General features: G+C 40.8%; 1 protein-coding gene across 1 annotated transcript in view; it reads left to right on the forward strand.

The window, feature by feature from the left end:
• The window catches only part of OXNAD1 (oxidoreductase NAD binding domain containing 1), a 369,327-nt gene that overhangs the window by 186,252 nt on the left and 166,599 nt on the right, over positions 1-16,476 (forward strand). The window contains exon 3 of the mRNA XM_044066774.1: positions 7,625-7,688. Within this exon, the coding sequence (XP_043922709.1) occupies positions 7,625-7,688 (64 nt within the window). The remainder of the gene's footprint in view (positions 1-7,624; positions 7,689-16,476) is intronic.

Consider the following 16,476-nt stretch of genomic DNA (forward strand, 5'->3'; position numbering starts at 1 on the left):
TATTCCTCCCTATGAGGATTCTGATGCTGAAGAATCTATTCCTTCAGCCTCTCCTCCTGAGGATTATTCTTTTGGGGAAACACTGCATACTATGAGGGAGCATTTCCACTGGGAGAGCCAAGACTACTCAGAATCCAAGAAAAGGCTCAGAGACTTCCTTTTATTGCCCCAGCACAGGCACCTTGCTATCCCACCTGTTTTAGACATTGTAGATGATGTATTTTCAGAGTCCTGTTTTTCTCCAGACTCTTTGCCACCAGCCCCTGTTAAGCCAGACAGATACTATAGAGTTCCTGATTTACATCAGTTTCTCTAAAAGAACCCTGCAGCTGACCCAGAAACCATCTCTCAGGGTCCCAAAGGGGTCAAGGCTTCTACTGCAAAAAACCCTATCCCCTCTGATAGGGATTCAAGGGTCATAGACAGATGGGGCAAAAAGATTTATACTTCTGCTACCTTGGCTGTAAGAGCCTTAAATTGCCAATTTCATATGCTTAAGTATCAGCAATATCTTATGTCTTTGCTTAAACAGAAAATGTCAGCAAATACAGAATGTGCAGACAATAAAGAAATACAGGATTTTATTGCATGCAGCTGAACAAGTTGGAAAGCATACTTTGCAATGTGGTTTTGATTCACTTGAGGCCTCCTGCAGGGCCGCTGTTACAGGTCCTGTCATTAGGAGGCATGCTTGGTTAAAAGAACAAAATTTGCCGGATCATGTTAAAGCAAAATTATTAGATGCTCCTTTACAGCATGATACTTTGTGTGGTGCTAAAGCAGAAGAGGTGTTGAAAAAAATGGAGGCCAAAGCTAAATCTATGCAACAGTCAAGGATTTCTTGCAGGTACAACCTCCCGGATTTAGCAGAAACTGGCCTACAAACAATTGGTCCTTTCCAGTGTCAGATAGACCACAAAGGGGCAGATACAGACACCCCAGAGGCAGATCACAGCCCCAAGGCTCATACAGGCCTAAACAATGGGGTGCTTCTACCTCCAAAAGCGGAGAGGAAAAATCACAGCCATACAGGAAACAGTCTCAATGACTTTCCATTTCCAGCACCAAGCACTTATCTTTTGGCAGCCCCTTTGGGGGGGAAGCTAGCACTTTTTCCACAAAATTGGCACATGATCACCCAGGACAAATGGGTTCTAAATATAGTTTCACAAGGCTACAGGTTCCACTTTCACACCCTGCCAAGGCAAAACGGTATGCCAGACCTGCCACACAATCAATGGGCAGAGGCACAAAAACAAGTTTCATCCCTCATGGACATATTGGCCATTCAGCAAGTACCAGAGCAGGACAGGGACAAGGATTCTATTCAAGACTGTTCTTGGTACCCAGAAAAGACAAAGCCTGGAGACCAATATTGGACCTATCTATTCTAAACACATATCTGGATATTCCAAAATTCAAAATGTTGACTCTACAGCAGCTTCTGCCCATGTTGGGCAAGAAGGCTTGGCTTGTGACTTTAGATCTAAAAGAGGCATACCTGCATGTCCCAATCAGAAAAACATACAGAAGATACCTCAGATTCAAAGCTGGCTTAATGCACTACCAATTCTCTGCACTGCCCTTTGGCTTATCTACTGCGCCCGGGGTCTTCACAAAGTGCCTGGCAGCAGTAATTGCATTTTTCAGACAAAGAGGAATACAAATATATCCTTACTTGGACGACTGCCTTATTCAAGCAGAGAACAAGGGCATTCTACTACAGCATCTGGCGTTTGTAAAAAGATTACTGACAAGTCTAGGGTACACAGTAAATGAGAAGAAATCAAAACTCGTACCCTCTTAAGAGATAATATTCCTGGGTGCAAGCTTCCCAGATGGCTTATCTCATGCCAGACAAACACAGACAACTGACTACTTATTTCAAAATGTTGGCAACAAAGACCCAGTTATCTGCAAGACAAATTCTGCAGGCCTTGGGTTTCATGGCATCCTGCATTCTGCTAATTCCATATGCAAGACTGCATATGAGGAAACTTCAATGGTATCTAAAAAGTGTTTGGACTCAACATTGCCACAGCCTGGAAACAATAATTACCCTCATTCCCTGCCTGCAACAGGAGTTTCAATGGTGGGCAAAAGCCTGTCACCACAACACGGGACAGCCATTCACCTTACCCACAGCCAGGCAGACATTGACAACAGATGCATCAGATTATGCCTGGGGGGCCCATATGGCAGGAAGATGTATTCAGGGCACATGGTCCGCAAATCAAATGCATCTACATATCAATCAAAAAGAGATGCTAGCTGTTCAGAATGCCCTGACAGCCTTCAAGGATCTATTTTATCCAGGACAACTACTAATAAAGATGGACAATACTACGGTCATGTGGTACATAAACAAGCAGGGAGGCACACATTCCTACCCCCTCTGCAGGCTACCCATGAACTTGTGGCACACAGCATTGACTTACCAAGTACATCTGCAAGCACAATTCCTGCCAGGAAGGACAAATACTCTGGCAGACAAACTAAGCAGAAACCTAATGGATCCCCACGAGTGGAAATTGGATCCACAAGTCTTCAGCATGATAACAAGGACCTGGGGATGCCCCGACATAGACCTATTTGCCTCCCCTCACAACTACCAACTACAAAGATTCTGAACAAGGACTTATCACAAGCAAGCATGGAAAGTGGATGCTCTATCTTTCAGCTGGAAAAATTGAACAGTATATGCCTTTCCTCCCCAAGGTACTCCTCAAGGTCAGACAAGAGAAACCAAAAATGATACTGATTGCCCCAGACTGGCCCCGCCAGCACTGGTACCCAATCCTAAAGAGCTTGTCTCACTGCCCAGCCTGGACATTACCTCATATTCCTCACTTATTGACCCAACAAGACAGTCAGATACTGCACAGCCAACTCAAGACCTTAAACCTGGCGGCATGGCAGATAATGTAGTCTCTCAAGACACATCTCTCTCTAAAGCAGTGATAGATGTTATTTTGGAGGCCAGGAGGCCTAGCACCAGAAAATCTTATGCAGACAAATGGAAGAGATTCTGTGCTTGGAACCAAGCACAAGGTATTGACACGATTGTTCCAAATATTCCTCAGATTTTGCAATACTTAACTGAGATGCTGGATAAAGGCCTTTCCTTTTCATCAATTAAAATTCATGCCTCTGCCATTTCAGCTCATTACAATACAAAACCACCTATTTTTTTTCATCCGTTACTAAGGCAGTACCTCAGAGGGGCCAAAAACATAAGACTTCCAAGGAGAGCACCAGTACCTGCATGGGACCTCAACTACGTCTTGGAAAAACTCACACTGCCTCCATTTGAGCCAGCCTCTGTAGCTGATATAAAATTCTTATCCTGGAAAACAGCTCTGCTCCTAGCAATAACCTCCGCTAGAAGAGTCTCAGAGTTACAGGCACTCATGGCTGTGGAACCTTTTATCATTTTCCATCCTGACAGGGTTTTGCTGAGGACAAACCCTACATTTATGCCTAAGGTAGTGTCCAGTGTGGCCCTTAACCAAACAATTCATTTGCCTACCTTTTATCCAAACCCACAGAATAAGGGTGAGAGAATTCTGCATTCTTTTGACATTCACAGACAGCTACGCTTCTACTTGGACAGAACTAAAGCTTTCAGAAAGACTGAACAACTTCTAGTGGCATATGCTGCAGCATCACAAGGAAAGCCTATCTCAAAACAGACTATTTCAAAGTGGATAGGCCACTGCATTCGTTTCTGCTATTCACAGCATGACAAATCAGTGCCTAAGGGCATTAGGCCACATTCAACCAGAGCAGCAGTCACTTCAGCAGCCCTCCTCAGAGGAGTACCAACCAAAGACATCTTAGAGGCTGCAACTTGGAGTTCAGTGCATACCTTTACAAAGCACTATCACTTACCTCTCTACTCTAAATCCAGGGCAGGCTTTGCCACTGCAGTTCTGCAGGGCCTGATAGCCTCTCCTAATCCTATTTAGCTCCAGCCTCCCAACCTTAGCTTTGGGATTCAACCCAATTGTAATGACTGCAACAGTGAAACACGATGAACATAGTACAGTTGTGTATCTACCATAACTGTAGATGTTCGAGTGTATTCACTGTTGCAGTCCAGGTTACCCTCCCACCATCCCCCTTTTTCTTTGCTGGGACCTATCTGTACTTTTTTACTCTATACAACCTATGTGATGTATTTGCTTGTAGATGAAGGAAAAGTTGTTTTTTGAGCATGCATGCTTATTGGCATACTTTAGCCTATCATTTTAGGGGCACCTGACATCTGGGGCAAGAAAAACTGAAGAAAATGGCATCGGCTGCATCTTTTATACCCCTGGTGCACTGACGTCAGGGAGGAGACGACAGCAACTGACGCCGGACCTAGACTTTGGAACTCGGGCTGTCTGCGGGTAGACTGCCAGCAGGATAACCCAATTGTAATGACTGCAATGGTGAATACACTCGAACATCTACATTTATGGTAGGTACACAACTGCACTATCTGTTGCTTGGAGCTGCTGAGTGAGCAGAAGAATGCAGAGAGGAATTTTCCACTGAGCTGCGACTTCAGTATATTACAGCCACATAGCATAGTGGTCTAATGAGTCACCATCACATTTTTTGTCTTCAAAGTTCCCATTAGTATTTCACTACTTTAACTACATGTTATAATGTATTTCTTGTAATATTTTCCTTTCTTACTTTAACACAAGTTTCTCTGTTTGTTTCTAAATGCCATATTAGATCCCTATGTTGTTACAAAGTGTGATGCATTTGATTTATCCCTTGACATTTGGAAATGTTGTTGTGATCTCTGTCTGTATCTTTTGATGACTAACTTAATGTTCACTTGTATATATTGCTGATATGACCTTTCTCTGCGTACTGTTCTATTATGCACAAAATACTGCTCAATAACAGTGTCTTTACTTTACATTATGTATTATTATCATTGTCTGTTGTATTAATTAAATGGAGCTTTTCCCCCAGGCCTCCACTGTAAATGGACCTCGTTCAGTTTGACCATCCCTGTTAACAAATGTAAAATAAAATAAATAAAAATAAATTTATGTAAGAAGATGGCTATATTAATGATGTGGGATAAATTTATAGAGTAGTAGCTAACCCTGTCCACTCCAGTCATAGAGACTGAGTGCAGCTTGTCACCTCTGGAATTTTGTGCACATAAAGACAGAGAACAGCCAGCAGTGGCAGCATTTCACTGGCAGCATGCAGCAGTCATCAGAATGACTCACTTTCTTTGTCCACTCATATTTACATTAATAATCACCAAATCCTGCCATGTACAAATCATTCAAAGATTTTATACCAAACTTTGATTAATAAGCAACACAAATGCATCTCTAACACTCTAAATAGGTATTAAATGTTGTTTATATGACACACACATGCACACACACACACACACACACACACACACACACACACACACACACACACACACACACACACACACACACACACACAGACTACTTGATTTTTCAGAAGAGAGTATTAATTTTTGCCTAGTAGACTACACCTCCTGCTTAAAGTTACCCTTCTTACCCAAAAGAGAGTGCTCATTTTTCTCCTACAATACATCTCCCACTGGAAACACACACAAAGATGTATTTGCTATCTTTAGTGTTGTGGTTAATATACAGAATGCATAATTGTTAACATGTTCTATGGTCCACAATTCTAATGCTCAATTTGCTGCTGTTGTACCATTCTTTCATGAGATTACAGTACATTCTTTGAGTTTTAAATATATTGTAGTTTGGTGAAACACAACTAGTATGCAGCAGCATCCCCAGAAAAAAGCATTGTGCAGGCCAGCTGAAAGATCTGTCATTTGATTTATGCCAAGTAATCTTTCTTAAGTGTTCTGAATTGTCAGAATGTGTGGGTATGGTCAGTGCTGCTGCTTCAGTGTTCACCATTCAGAGATATTCAATACTATTAGGAAAGATTTTCTAGCATGGTGTTAACCAAAACCACTACCCATTCCCAATAAGTTTCAGCAGTAAACCCTGAGGCCCTTAGGTTTAGCACTGACATCAAACGTTATATTCTTGTGGTAAAGAAGATAGTCTTTATGTCACTGGGCCGGGTAGATGTGTATTTAAAGCCACTATCTTTACATCATCTTTTCTAGAACTGAATGTTTGGGTTGCTTCAGGACAGGTCTGTTGTTGGTCAGATGACTGCCATATGCCTTCCAAGAAAATTCTGACAGTTTTATAGGAATAACACAACAATGAAAGACAGCAATTTATACACTGAATTCCTTATCCACATATTATTTTTGCAGTCCATTTCTAAATGAATAGCTGTCACATGCAGGGCATGCACAGTATGATATTTTAAACTTATTTTGACAAAACCAGCATTATAGTAAGATTGTGGTTCATAGTATTAGCTAACTTATAGTTAGTGTGTTTATTCCATTGTGGATGTTTTATGCCATACAACCATATGTAATTAAAATTCGATTCACATTTAATTGATTCTGAAGTATGAAGCTGAAAACAGGAGGTTTGGAAAAAAATCTTCATTACCTGGCTTAAAGAAATGGTAGCTCTGGTAAGTACAGAAACAAGTATAAACAGTATCATCGCTTCTTGTTATTAGTTTACAGTCGTACCCTTTGGAGGTAATTAATGTTCTTTTGACCCCCCCCCCCCCCCCAGTGGCATGCTGTTGCCAGCAGAGAGCCAGCATTTCAACGGCATCATGCAACAGTTGTCAGAATGACTCTGCTTTATTTGTTGACCTTGATGTAAACTTCCAGCACTGCTTACATGCTTGCCTTAACTGTTTGACCAGCTATTGTCCAATAAAAATGAACAAGCAAATACTTAGCATTAAAAAAGTTTAACACCAGCTCACTAGTAACTGATGTGAAATATAATTCATAAAGTAATATGTACTTCATTGCAGTATGTGTGGAGTGTTTTATTTTCTTAACACATACATGAATGGTTACATTTTCTGGTCTGTGATATTAAGAGTATAGTATTAATTAACAGATGTACTTTAAATGCAACATGAAGAAGAATTCCAGGTCATGAATTTGAGGTGATAAAAAGAAAGCTCAGTTAGGGAAAATTGTATTTATTCATGTACCCTTTGTAGACTGGGTTTGACTAAACTAGCAATTTGTTTTTGGGGGAGACCAAATATACATATTGGTTGGAGAAAATTTGACCAGGGTGCTGGGGAGCTTTCCTATTATTTTCAGTAAGTGCTGTGTGATGTTCTACATCCATATGAGCTTCCGCCATCTTGGGAAGATGGGACTTCAGTTTAACATCTCATCTGGAGAATGGCACACTCAGGAGTGCAGCACTCCCTAATGCTACACTGCAGTGTTACTTATGGAAAGTGAGTTCATTCACCTGAGGTGGGAATAGAACCCTAGCCTTCTGAACTCCCAGCACCCAAGGTAAGTGTGCTGCCTATTTAGCCAATGACAAAATAATGCACATACCTGAAAGACCTTTTCACTGTTTGTAGAAATGTATCTTCTTGTTAGGCAGAAGTTTACTTTGGTTGTGTGTACATATAATATCATTGTCATCATCTTATTTTCTATTAAAATTAATAATATTTTTAAATATTACTTCTTCCTTGACAGGGAGCTGTCATCACAGTGGAAAATGGACCATCTGGACAGAACAGCCAATAATTTCCGCCAGCAGGTTAGTGGAATTTGTCATGTTTTGTGTGTGCAAAAGCACGATGAGCAGACAAAAAAGGCACAGTATGTTCACTAACTCTTTTATATCGTATGTTTATTGTTTGGTGTGTTACACAATTCACAAAAGTTTACTTCCATGTCTAGGTTTGGAACAAATGTCTAACACTGGGTAACCTAAGCACTAGCTATGCTTGTAGAGCAAAAGGCACATTTCTTTTTTATCCCTGTTACAAGAGAAAAAGTTATTTTTGATTTATTACTGTAAACTGTGCCCATTTATAGATGTTGTGTATATCGTTTCAAATTGATTTGATTGCTTTAGCATACTGTACTTCATGTTTTACATTTGTTGAACTGGATATTGCAGAATACACTGTTATGTTGTAGATACTGTCGTATACAAAGTAAGTAGTAAACATTCATTTAAATCTGACAGAACAGTTACATTAGTACTCTTCCAGGTCTCACACTTCTGAGCAGCACTAACTGCTAACAGATGATTTTTTTTAATTAGAGGCATAATATTATAATGAAGGTTGGCAGCAGAGGTGAGAAGAAGCTGTTAATCAACTATATTTTGAGAAAAGAAGATTGCAGAAACGGGTAAAAGTCAGAGTTTAATAACCTTTTGTACATACGTTTACTTTAATAAGAGGCCTCTGACTTCTAATAAGGCAGAGCTTTTTGACTATAGTGAATGCTCTAGGGCTTGATAACCATTTGGCAAGTCCTGAAATAGGAAGACTGATGGCCACAAAAACAGACTTGCATTTAATAAGTCCAAGATGGCCATATCTCAGAATATTCTCTTTTTTTTTTCAGGCTATGGTGATCTCTGATTTGGTATGTATACGTTTGGGGATTGCAGAGGGGCTTCCTCCCCTGCAAAAAGCATGTTTAAAATAAGAGAGCAGTTTCCGCTCTTCTCCTAGAGTTTGTCTTTTTTGTTTCAGCACTTGGTATTCGAGTGCTGATATTTCAGTAGGGAGCCCTAGGACTCACTTTGCTCACAGGATCTCTGCTGGCTACCAGGATACAGGCTATCTGGATATAAGTTGCTTTAAAATCACACACAGATATACACCCAGTGTGATAGCAATGGGTCTTTCACAGCAGTCCATGTAAACTGTCAATGTTTAGTGCTTTTTATTTTTGATGAAGCAGTTATTGAATTATTTTTCTTTGTGCTAAGTATATTTTATTATATTTAGTCAAGTGAAATGTAGATATAAATTCCACCACTCCTACTACCTTTCTAGTAATTTGTAATGTATGGGTATTGGCCTTAGAAAGGTGGTATGTCATCTGGCACAGATTTTTCTAACACTGAATAAATTTCATAAACCCACTCAATCCTGTAAACCCACTCATGATTCTAGGCCTTCGGGTAATGTTCACAGGTGAGCATCTGGTGGTGATTTTCCCTCACATTATGGTTAAACTGTGCCTGAATGTGTTGCTTGAAGCCACTTTGTGAGCTCACCACTTCAGGATGACAGTTGGGGATATGTTGCAGTGCAGTTTGGTTTTCCTCATGACGGTGGTAACTGTGCTTGATAGCAATGCCCTCTTGACTTTGTAGTTCTACTGGATAACTTTAACGAAGATACTTGAAGAGATAGGATTGGGAGAAATGGCTCGGCTGATCTGATCCTGACAGAGGAATTGTTAAAAGACTTGTGTGCTGCTCATGAGCTGTCTATAACAAACACAGTGCTCTAACAGAAGGCTGCTAGTAAGTGCACTTGGTACCCGAGACTTTAGGTTAAAAGTTGATGATAGACTTTGTAACTGTGTCATTAGACACAAGAAGAGAGGTGCAGGTCTGTCAGCTGATCACCACGTTATTTGTGAGCTGGGTCAGTCAAATGGGGTGGTGCCAAGAACCCACATAGTTTGAGGGCATTCTCTATGGGATGAATTTAGATTCCATCTCCAGAAGAGCTTCTTATGTATACTGGAATGGTGGATATGGAGTCTGACTGGACCTTCTTCAAGACCTCAGTAATTGTGTTAACATCAAGGAGCTGTAGTAAAAAGGTGACTTAAACTTGTCATTGTGGTAACCTGGCAATCTGCAGGTGGATGCTTATAGGTTCTTAGGTCCTTACTAGGGTATTGATCCATGAGGATCTTTAGAAGCCTAACCCTGCATTCCCATGAGGTTTTTAGCCTTGTAGTTTAAGTGTGAATAACCCAAAGCAGGGCAGAACATCTACATGTTACTCCTATCCATAAGAGACAGTGGTGCTAAATCAGGAGTAAATTAGCATTTTCCACTCCATTTGTTCAGATTACGTTTGAATTCTCAGAGATACATGTCTGTCTCTCCAAAATGTTCTGTTTATGTTGTAGATGAGAATAAAATCTGTTATGAGGGTGTTTATGCCATTGGTAGACTTGTGGATACATAGTAGGTCTGAGAAGGTAAGGACTATTTAGGCAGAGTTTGCCCCTCAATAGCCTGTATGATATTGAGAAACAGGACATGGCTTTGAAACAGTTAGTGGAGTTATGATTTAAGCCCTTGATTTTTTTGGTGAGAAAGTGTTGTGGTCATTCAGATTGTGTTAAGTGTTTGAACAGGTATATGCCAAAGGGGGCATTATACTCGATGATCAGCCTAATAAGCATCAAGTACAGTACTGGACTCCATACTCTTACTAGTAAACTGTACAATGAAAAAGGACTTCCTTACACGAGTGTATACACGGTGATTTAAGGACAGCTTGTTGTCCACATAGTTTCCCAAGTTCCTAATTACTGGATCAGTTTTCAGGTGTGTGTTGACGTAGTTACAGGGGATGTCATGCTTGGCAAAGGAGACTATTATACATTGTTAGCATTTAGTTTTAGTCCATTATTATGCCACCACATATTTGTTTTGGTAAGGCCCTCTTGGAAGGTCTTGGTGTCCTTTGAAGATTTTATGATGCACTAAGTTTACAGTAATCTACAAACTTGTTCAGCCATAAATTGTTAATATTAGCTTTGGCCTTTGAGAAGTAAATATCAAAGAAGGTTGGTCCAAGCACTGAATCCTGGAATATACAACTAATGACAGTTTTTGTTTGAGGAGGTAAAGCCATCTACCAAAATTTTCTGGGTTTTGTTTGTGAGCCAGTTGGCTATTCAACAAGTTACATACGCATTTACATTTACCTGGAAGAATTTGTCAATAATACTTGAATGTGAGATAGTGTCAAATGCCATTGTGAGGTCTAGGTATGTGGTCTGTACTGTTTTTCCCTCATCCTTTGCTTCAGTAACTTTTTTGAAGAAATTGACATAGTTAAGCAGGCAGGGAATGCCCTTGCTAAAAATGAAATGGCTTGGGTCAAGAGTTTGTAAGTTGCCCATGCCCTTATTTATTATTCCCATTAATAATTACCATAGCCTTACAGATGAGGCTGGACAGACTTATGGCCCTGTAATTACCTGAGTCCACTGACACCCCCCCACCTTTGTGCAGGAGAATGACTGTTGCTTTCCTCCATACAGCCTGCACAAAAATTCTTTGAGGCTGATAACTAAATAGGCATCCTAGTATGCTATCTAGCACAACTATAGCAGTGTTCTTGACCTTGGAAAGTCTTTTGAGGACTTGTTCTTGGGAGATTGGGGATGTAGATGCGTGTATGTGATCTGAGAATGTAGGGTGGGGAGAGGGAGGAGTGAAGATGGAGCTAAATTTATCCGTCAATAAATTGGCTATGTCCTCAGAATCTGAGTATGTGACATAATTTACTGTTACCTCTGTGCCGTGCTGGATATTGTTTCTGAGGTTTTTAACATAATTAAAGAAAGCTTTGTAGTTGTCTTTTGCCTAAGTGGCTATTTTTACCTTATGTGTAGCTTTGGTTGATTTGATCAGGAACTTGACTTCCTTAGAGTATTTTTGACATCTTGAAAGTTACATTTATTAATGTGTGCAGCGAGTTTTGTTTGTAGAACCTATTTATGTTTGTATTCCACCATATAGGTTATTTTTTAAATTTGTCAATGTATTTACTTTGAAGGGGGACACATATATATCTGCATATAATTTGTTTGTAAAGGATTCCATATATGCAGTGGGATCTTCAGATTGAAGGGAAATTATGAATTAGCCAGGTTATTAGGTTAGGTTACTCATTTTTAGCCAGTTAGTCTTTGTATAATGTCTAAGTACTGCGTTATTTGAAAATGGGTTTGGCTTTAGTTTTATAGTGAATGTGACTGATTTGTGGTTCATTTTGACTAGGGAGGAATTTACAACTTGTGGGGAATGGAGCTGTCCCATATTTGTGGGTTCATCTGTGATTTTAAGAACAAGAATCAAAAAATGAGCCCAGAGTACAGTCAAGTGCAGCAAAAAATGTGCAAAGGTAAAAGTATAAACTGCATGTAGACTTACAGAGCAGAAACTTTAATAAAACAACAAAAAAGCAAAGGTAAGCGTTTTCACAACTCACAGGTCGCTTCTTTAGACAGTTGTACTTGCTAAAAATGTTCATTTAAATAGTAGCTTACCATCACAGCTTAAATCATTAACCAATTAACTAAGCTAATAATTTAATAAAATACTAAAAAAGAGAGGGAAAATCTCAGAGACTTTTATAAAAGACATCTTAAAAACAAATGGTATGTTAAAAGCAGAAACTGAACTCAGCACAGCTCAGAGACCAGAAAAGACAAACTTTCCAGATTCTAAGTATTTTATTCTGCATTTAAGCCTTTCAATTGCTATTTCTGCCTGTTTTATTCTGCTATTACCTGTTTTTACTGTTTTTAATAGCTTGAATTGTTTATTGCACTTGCTTGTTTAAGTTTTGCTTAAAAGTTTACAGCATTTATTGTATTTTCTGCCTATCTGAAAATTGTTTTCCATACTTTCCTAATAGTTTGTTCCAGTGATCTACTGAGCTGCCTGTTTGTCCTCAGAGGTTTATTGGCCATTTGGGTCATTTCCTGTCTTTGTTCCTAGAGCAGCAGAGACCAGAAAAGACAAACTTTCCAGATTCTAAGTATTTTCAATTGCTATTTCTGCCTGTTTTATTCTGCTATTACCTGTTTTTACTGTTTTAATAGCTTGAATTGTTTATTGCACTTGCTTGTTTAAGTTTTGCTTAAAGTTAAACAACACACAGCATTTATTGTATTTTCTGCCTATCTGAAAAACTTGAAAAAACAAAAAATACTCTTGTTTTCCATACTTTCCTAATAGTTTGTTCCAGTGATCAGATTTTGCTGATCCGAGCTGCCTCTTTGTCTTCAGAGGAGTGGTTTAAGGCAGTAACTTGTAGTTTATTGGCCATTTTGGGTCATTTCCTGTCTTTATAGCACGGAGTTGCCACTGTTGCACACTAGGGCAGCGCCCGGTTAAACAGGTTTAAACTATTAAAGTCCACTCTTCAAATTTTCCCTTAAAACTACCTTCCTAGAACTATACTACTGATCTAATCAGCGTATCCTATAACTAAAGATCTTCTCTACTTGACTCCAAGTAGACTATTCTCTATCTGTTAAACCTAGCACTTGCTCCTCTTATAGATAGCACCCCAAAAGGCAACCCCCATTTCAATCTCTTTTAAAGTTTTGTCTAGTCCTTCTAGCATGTCGAGGATCAGTTGCTAGTGTCCTCTCCTGCTCAGCTGGTGAACCTGGGAATATTGAGGCAATGTTACAATTGCCTCATGTACAACCCTCTCCTCCTCCCACAAAACACAAATACAGGCTGAGCTCTCTCAACATAGGACTGGCAAGACCAGTCAGGAGGAAAAGGTTACCACACACACTATACACCCAGTCTCACATAGTACCATCTCAACCTCAAATCATACACATAAACACACAAAGACATGAAAACAGCAGAGGCCACCAAAGCAGACACCCAAACAACCACCACCTCAGAACACAACACCTGCTACACATAGACCACACAGTCAGAGTGTCAAACAGTCACAGCCCTTAAGGCCAAACACAATGCCAGATACACTAGTCATTGGTGACTCCATAGTCAGACTCACTGGCCAGACTGAGTAAGGAGAAGGTCACAGTAAGCTGCACATAACACATGCACTCAGGTCTCTCAACAGCAGGTACAAGTACGACTCAATCATTGTCCACGCTGGTGTTAACGACCTGAGACATACCTCCTTGGACTACATGAAACTCTCTGATTATGTAGCCCAAGCAGGTATGACCCTGACCTTGAGCAGTATCCTACCTTCACCAAGAATGATGCCACAATACAGAGATAAGATGATCAGCTTTAACAATTGGCTTAAACTCTGGTGTCATTCAAAGGGGATCCAATGTCTGTCTGCCTGGGATGACATGCTGAACAAGCACGCTGCTGCAAAGGGACGGCTTGCACCTGTCACCCTGGGATTCGGATATTGGCAAAGGCTCTTGCCACCCCATAGTGCCTTTTTAGGCAAGGCTCAAATTCTAAACCTACCACCCTAGAACACAAAAAGAAAAAACTAAGGGTAATGCTGCTCAATGCCAGAAGTCTAAATCTCAAAATGCGAGGCCCTTCTCAGTATGGAGAACATCGATGTCTGTGCTGTGACAGAAACCTGGTTCAAGGCTCCTGAGAGCACCTCAGCACTATCAGGTTTTTATATCATGCGTTCGGCCCCAAAATCCGGAAAACACCAAGAAAGGAGGGGGGGTATCCATATTCATCAAGGACACCCACACCTCCAGACTGGTGGCAACGCACGATGCATCGGAAACCATCCAGGTGCAATTAACCATAGGCAAGACTGCTCTGCAAATTGTAGCATGTTACAGGCCTCCTCACAAACTCAGGAACCTCACATGGTCTTCCTGAAAACACTAGAGGGATAAATGTATCACCAAACACCATCATACTAGGTGACTTCAATTACCCTAATATAGACTGGGTACACTACTCAAGCCCAAACACCCTAGCCCAAAAGTTCCTGGAATTCATAAACTCAAATGCCATGGAACAACTAGTCACCATCACAATAGGAGAAAACATACTTGATCTCATCATCACGAACATGGGAGCACAATGTTCAACACGGAAGTATACCCCTCACTGGTGAGATCAGATCACAAACTAATCTCGCTGGAGGTCCTCATCCCACCCCACCTGAAATAAAAAGACCACAGTAAAGAACTTCAAAGCCGACTTCACACTTCTAAAGACTAGTGTGGTCTCAGAAAACAGTACTCAAGCCGCTGAATCACTTACAAATGCCTTCTACCAGCACCTGCAGGACTGCATGGATAAGGCAATCCCAAGCAAAACAAAGACTCTTTGTACCAAAGGCAAGCGTCCAGTCTGGTGGACCCCAGCCATAAACAAACTCTACAACAAAAGGAGGAAGCTACTACAAGATAGAGCAAAATCCTTAAAAGGTAAGACACCCTTGATCACTATAAGTAAAAAACTAAGAGCTCTCATAAAATCATCCAAAGCAAATTTTGAGAGAAAAATAGCTAAAGACTCAAAAGACAATCATAAGGCCTTCTTTAGCTATGTTAGAAACCTGGGAGGAAACTCCCAGATATGTTTAGAACTAGTTCAAAATGATGTGAAGATTACTGATCCTACAGACATTGCCAACATACTGGCTGACAGGTTCAGTGCAAACTATCTTTACCAAGCGATTGCAGCCCCCAAACATCTCCAGTGAGAACTGCTCTCTCCAAAGCAAAACACAGCATCCATGGGACCTGATGGTGTCCCCGGCTGTGTGCTCCACGAACTCAACAAGGAATTAAACCCACAGCTAGGACAGCTGTTTAATCATAGTCTTACCTCTGGATATGTACCCAGGACTGCAACTGTGGTCCCACTTCACAAAGGCGGTGCCTCCACCGACCCTGGAAATTACCCCATTAGCTTGACAAGCCTTATCTGTAAAGCCATGGAGAGGATCATAATGGACCTCATAAATAAAGACATAGGGAATTTGCAGACTTTGGATCCATCCCAGTTTGGCTTTGTCAAAGGCAGATCATGCCTTCTAAACTTGGTTGACTTTTGAAACAGTCACCAAAGCCATTGATGAGGGAAAGGCAGTCCATACAGCCTACCTCGATCTGGCGAAGGCCTTGATACAATACCCCACTCGGGTATCATTGAAAACTCATCAGCTTAAATGTTAACCCATACATCACAAGATGGGTTGCAAATTGGCTGAGTGACAGAACCCACAGGGTCAGAGTTGCTGGCGCCATGTCAGACTCAAAGCCTGTCACAAGTGGTGTACCACAGGGCTCAGTCCTGGGCGCTCCTCTTGTTTTCTCTACTTCTCAAGTACAAGCAAACACAGGAGGGTTATGGCTGACAAAGTTTGCAGATGACTGCAAACTGGGCCATAGTAGAAAACACATCTGACACAGATATCCTTCAGAAGGGTCTCACAGAAACGGATAACTGGTGCCAGAGCCATGGCCTAAAGTTAAATGCCAAAAGGAAAAACAAGGTTACCCTAGCTACCAAATAGGTGGCAATCCACTGAGCACAGAAGAAGTTATCAGGGACCTGGGGACCCAAGTTGATAGTAGTCTGTCATTCGACACCCATGTAGCCAAAGTAGTTAGGAAGACCTTCTACATTGCCCACCTTATCATGAAGGGATTCTCATCTAGATCAAGGGAGGTCATAGTCTCCCTATACTCATCACTCTTCAGACCAATGATTGAGTACAATGCCCCATTCGGAATGTATCTAACCCGACACTTGCAGCAGCTTGAGAGGCCACAAAAGTTCCTCACCAAAAGGATAAAGGGTCTCAAACATCTGTCCTATGCTGCCCGACTGA

The sequence above is a fragment of the Protopterus annectens genome, chromosome 3.part1 (genome assembly GCF_019279795.1).
Source record: "Protopterus annectens isolate FY-2018-M chromosome 3.part1, PAN1.0, whole genome shotgun sequence".
Classification (NCBI taxonomy): domain Eukaryota; kingdom Metazoa; phylum Chordata; order Ceratodontiformes; family Protopteridae; genus Protopterus; species Protopterus annectens.